Source organism: Vicia villosa, linkage group LG2 (assembly GCF_029867415.1).
Source record: "Vicia villosa cultivar HV-30 ecotype Madison, WI linkage group LG2, Vvil1.0, whole genome shotgun sequence".
Lineage (NCBI taxonomy): Eukaryota > Viridiplantae > Streptophyta > Magnoliopsida > Fabales > Fabaceae > Vicia > Vicia villosa.
In genome coordinates, this window is record NC_081181.1 from 148184778 (window position 1) to 148189704 (window position 4927).

Genomic DNA, 4927 nt, shown 5'->3' on the forward strand with positions numbered 1-4927 from the left:
GCGCAGAATTTTCAGTTTCATACTTCTCCCAACATTTTTCGAGAAAAAGATGCTGGTTTTATCCTCACTTATCTCCTGGCCTGATAGATCACAAAAGGTTTCCATCGTCTTCATAACACATGTAATTTGTGCCTCGGTAGCTTCTCCAAATAGCAACAAATCATCTGCAAACATTAAATGGGATATCCTCACCCCATTCTTGCCAAGCTTCAAACTCTTCCATCTCTTGGAAGTGGTTTACTCCTCAATAAGATGTGAGAGCTTGTCCATACATAAAACAAATAAATACGGAGATATGGGATCGCCTTGGCGGATACCTCGCTGGGGACGGGAAAATTCATTTTGTGCACCATTACAGTTCACATTCGTTTCGACACTTGTTATCGCATGCATTATGATTTTGATCAAATTTTCAGGGAACTTTGCTTCTTGCATAGTATGCCAAACAAAATCCCACCTGATTTTGTCATAAGCTTTAGACAAGTCAACCTTTATGGCAAAGAACCCAGTTTTTCCTTTCATCTTTTCCATTGTATGCATCTCTTCTCTCGCAATGATAATATTCTCGTGAATGAGCCTCCCCGAAACGAATCTCGTTTGGTAAGGCGAAATAAGAGTGTTCATGGAATTCTTAAGTCTGTTAACAATGACCTTACTCACAACTTTATACAAAGTATTGCATAATGATATAGGGCGAAATTGAGATACATGAGTAGGCTTATCTATCTTCGGAATCAAGCAGATGTTGGTTTGGTTCACTTGAGCAATACTATTCGGTTTTTCCCACACCATTTTCACAAAATCCCACACACTCTTGCCCACTGTTTTCCACGACTTTTGGTAGAAGCCTGCTGGGAATCCATCTGGCCCCGAAGCTTTCCAAGGCTTCATATCGAAAAGCGCTTGTTTAACTTCAGTCTCTGTCACTGCAGCATCCAATTTCCTAATCTCTTCGTCATTCAGGAAGGGAAAAGTTATCTTGGTTTGATACCAACAACTCCATTTATCTCCTATCTTGAAAAGGTTTTTATAAAAAAGAGTCACCAATGTTTTAAGTTCTTCCTCTTTCTCAATCCATTTTCCATCATTATCCTTTAACATCAAAATCTTATTCTTTTGTCTTCTAGTTACCGTTTTGAGATGATAATATCTGGTATTCCTATCCCCGTCAGATAACCATTTCGTTCGGGATCTTTGAAACCACATAAGCTCCTCTTGCTTAAGAATCATATTCAGATCTATTTGCAGCTTTCTTTCCAACCGATTCAACCCACGAGTATTATGACTAGATTGGATGCTTTCTTGAATGCCATGAAGACGAGCCAATAACCTCTTCTTAATTCTTTGCACTTGGTTCACATTACACACTTTCCACTCCTTTGCGTCTCGTTCAATCCTCTTGAGATTAGATAGAATATCATCTTCATTTCTCCAAAAGCCTTGAACTCTGTTACCATAATTATTGTCCACCATCCATGCACTCTCAAATCTGAATGGTCTTTCACGAGCATGTTGAGGAAAATTTGATAAAGATATCATGATAGGATGGTGATCACTAAAACTAACTCTTGTGAGAACTTTGATGTTGCTGTCGGGAAATAAGAGTTTCCACTCCTCATTTCCTATAGCTCTATCTAGTCTCTCATAAATCATTTGGTCTCCATGGTAAATGCCTCCCCGCCATGTGAATTTAGGTCCACTAGATCCCAAGTCATGTAACTTGCAGCTTTCCATGTTGTTTCTGAAGGCGGCACATCTTCTATTCGAGACCTGTGCACCACCCTTTTTATCCCAGTCATAGGCAATGTCATTGAAATCCCCTGCAACAAGCCAAGGAAGATTCTCATTATTAGCTATTGACTTCAATTCCTCCCACATTCTTCTTCTTTTAAGTTCAGCTAGACTAGCATAGATTGGGGTGAAACTCCATTCTATACCATCGGCATTACGAATATTAAAGTGAATCCACTGCTCCTCCTGAGCACGCCAATTCACCTTTAAATTCTCATCCATGCAAGCCACCATGATACCACCAGCAATTCCATCGTTAACCACTGAATGGAATTGGAGAAAACCTAACTTCTTCAATGGTGCATGGAGTTTACTAGGATCGCATCTGGTCTCCTTAAACACAAAAATTTCTAGCTTATAAATATCAACATAGTATTTACTATATCTGAAAAAATCCTTTCCAGCAGCACCTCTACAGTTCCAAACAATGATTTTAATGTTTGTATTCATCATTAAAAACATTAAAAGGAAAGAACACCTTATACATAGATTAGCACAACTCAGGGGTTTCCTGAACTATTTCCTCTTCCATACTGCAGCCTATCGCTCTAGCTTGCTCTCCTTCTGAACTTATAAAACCTTCATCCCTTGGTATATTAAGGTCCACTGCCCCAGTCTCGTTGTTATCTTTATCCTTGATGCTAACATCTGGTGGTCTGGCCGCATAGTTTAACGTAATATTAATATCACCATTCCCATGCACCCCATGCAAGTCATTTATCTTCTGAGTGAGAGAATCAATCCGACCGAAAGGGTTGTTGCCATTAAGTTGCTCTAGAATTGTAACCCCACCATCTTCTATTAGTTGTTTTCCACTACTTTCCCTTTGTATATTCACATGTTTGTTGCTGAGAATCTCTGCATGCGGCTTTTTCCCCAAAACAGTTTCAATATTACGCTTCCTGGGGCCCTCATTTTTGTCTTTAAAGCCCATATTTCCACGTGTCCCCAGCCTACTGCCCTTTTTGTTTGTACCTTTATTATCCATTTGTTTTCCTTTTCTCTCTCCTTTATTAGTGTTGCTTTTATATTTGACCAATAACTGCCCTTCCTCGACATCATCCTTTTTCCCTTGACTACCCTCTCCCAAAATATTCGTAACAGATACGATGGAATCTTGCATAATCATTGTCTCATCATGCCCATTGACTGTGTTAATAATAGCATCATTATTTCTTTCCGTCTCCATAAATACCTCAACAGTATTTCTGTCATTACTTTTAATACCATCCACATTTTCCTTATTTAGCTCCCTCCCATTATTACTTTCCTTAACAACTCCACTAGTTTCTCCCATGTCATTCCCTAGTGCCTGAAACCGTGATCTCGCCTTGGCCAGCCAAGATCCCGTCGCCGGTACTTTCTTTTTGGACTCTGGCATCTTTCTAATTCTTCGTTGTTTTTGCACTACCTGCCAAGGACCATCTTCCTGCCCCTTCTCATCTATTGCTCCTTTCTTCCCATTTGAAGTTGTGCCTACACCATGACTTTGTTCATTTACACTCAAGATCAGACCCTCCCCATTTTTCATCAAGGAGCACCCCTCCTTATAGTGACCAAATTTTCCATACAGAATACATAGCAGATGCAGTCCCTCGAATTCAACCCTATAACTCTTATCTTTCAACTCAAACATTGCAAGTAGCGGTTTCGAGATATCAACTTCAACACAGATCCTTGCATATTTACCTCTTTCACTTTGTAGCATATTCTTGTCTACTTTTACTGTTCGACCAACCAAATTTCCAATCACTTGCAAAACCTTCGGATTGTAATACTCAACTGGTAGGCCTGAAATTCTGATCCACACCGCAACATTCACAATAGAATCATTTTCAGGGTGAAAATCTGGAGTCCACTCCTTAACTGTCAAGTAATGATCATATATGAACCATGGTCCATCTACCATAGCTGCATTCTTGTCATCTTTATGTGTAAAGCACACCAGATAGTAATCATGCCCTAAGTTAATGATGCGTATGATCCCTTTCCTCACCCACATCTATTGCAATCTGTTTTCCAAGGCCTTGTAACCAATCTTCCTTCCCAAAAGTTTCACAATCACCCCCCTCCGCCATGGCCTTTGTATTCTTTTTTCCTCCATCTTGGATAATATGATCTGTGGGCAGTCATATCCTCCTCTCTTACCTTGTTTAACCGTAATTCCGTCACGATCACCATTGATACCCTCCAATTCCTCCTGATCCAGCATCTCTATTTCCTCTTCATCTTCTGAACTCTCCACCCCTCCATGTCCACCTGTGACAATGTTCCTATACGAAATACCGCCTTCACATGAATCCTGGAGAAGATTGCTTGCCCTGATATTTTTCTTTCCCCCACCATCATCCGCTGTGTTACTTCTTGCACTCCCCTCCTGAGGAGGTTTTGGTGGTGGTGCCGGTTTTGGCATCGGAACCGATGTTTCCATATCATATGAGAATGAATAAGTTATATGAGAATGTAATAACAACCATTGGATTTATATTTAATAGTTGAGATTAAAAGATATTTTTTAAAATTTGATTAATGTTTTCTCTTTCCTTTTAATGACACATGATTTATTAAAGATTACAATTTAATCTCAACCAATCCTTTTTCAATCTAATGATTCTTATTCATTCTCACATTCTCATATAACTTATCCATTCTCAATATATATATATATATATATATATATATATATATATATATATATATATATATATATATATATATATATATATATATATATATATATATATATATATATATATATATATATGTGTGTGTGTGTGTGTGTGTGTGTGTGTGTGGAGCGTATTCAATGAGAACTAATATCTATTAGGAGAAATAAGAACTAGTGATATGAATCGTCAGTTTTAATTAACGTTTAAGATTTAAAACTTCCATATTAAAAGACACCTTAGGCTTAGTGAATAATTTTTGTTAAGATTAATATATAAAAATTCCATTAAAAAAATTCTTACTCAAAATAATTACGATCACTAAATATTTTTCTACTATGTTTAATATTATATTTAAAAATTATATAAAAAATTCTTATAAAATACTTTTCTATTTATTATAATTATATTTAATATTAAAATATAACAATTTAAAATTAACAATAATTCAATGCAAGAGCTATATATTT

General features: G+C 37.1%; 1 protein-coding gene across 1 annotated transcript; it reads right to left on the reverse strand.

Moving 5' to 3' along the window:
* Positions 1–2281: 2281 nt before the first annotated feature.
* LOC131650277 (uncharacterized) lies at positions 2282–3700 on the reverse strand. Its single transcript, XM_058919993.1, has one exon. The coding sequence runs from the start codon at positions 3698–3700 to the stop codon at positions 2282–2284; it is 1419 nt and encodes a 472-aa protein (XP_058775976.1).
* Positions 3701–4927: the final 1227 nt, after the last annotated feature.

Bases quoted from the DNA above. Each gene is read 5' to 3' on its own strand.
- LOC131650277 (XM_058919993.1), bottom strand. From the start codon at position 3,700: ATGGTAGATGGACCATGGTTCATATATGATCATTACTTGACAGTTAAG.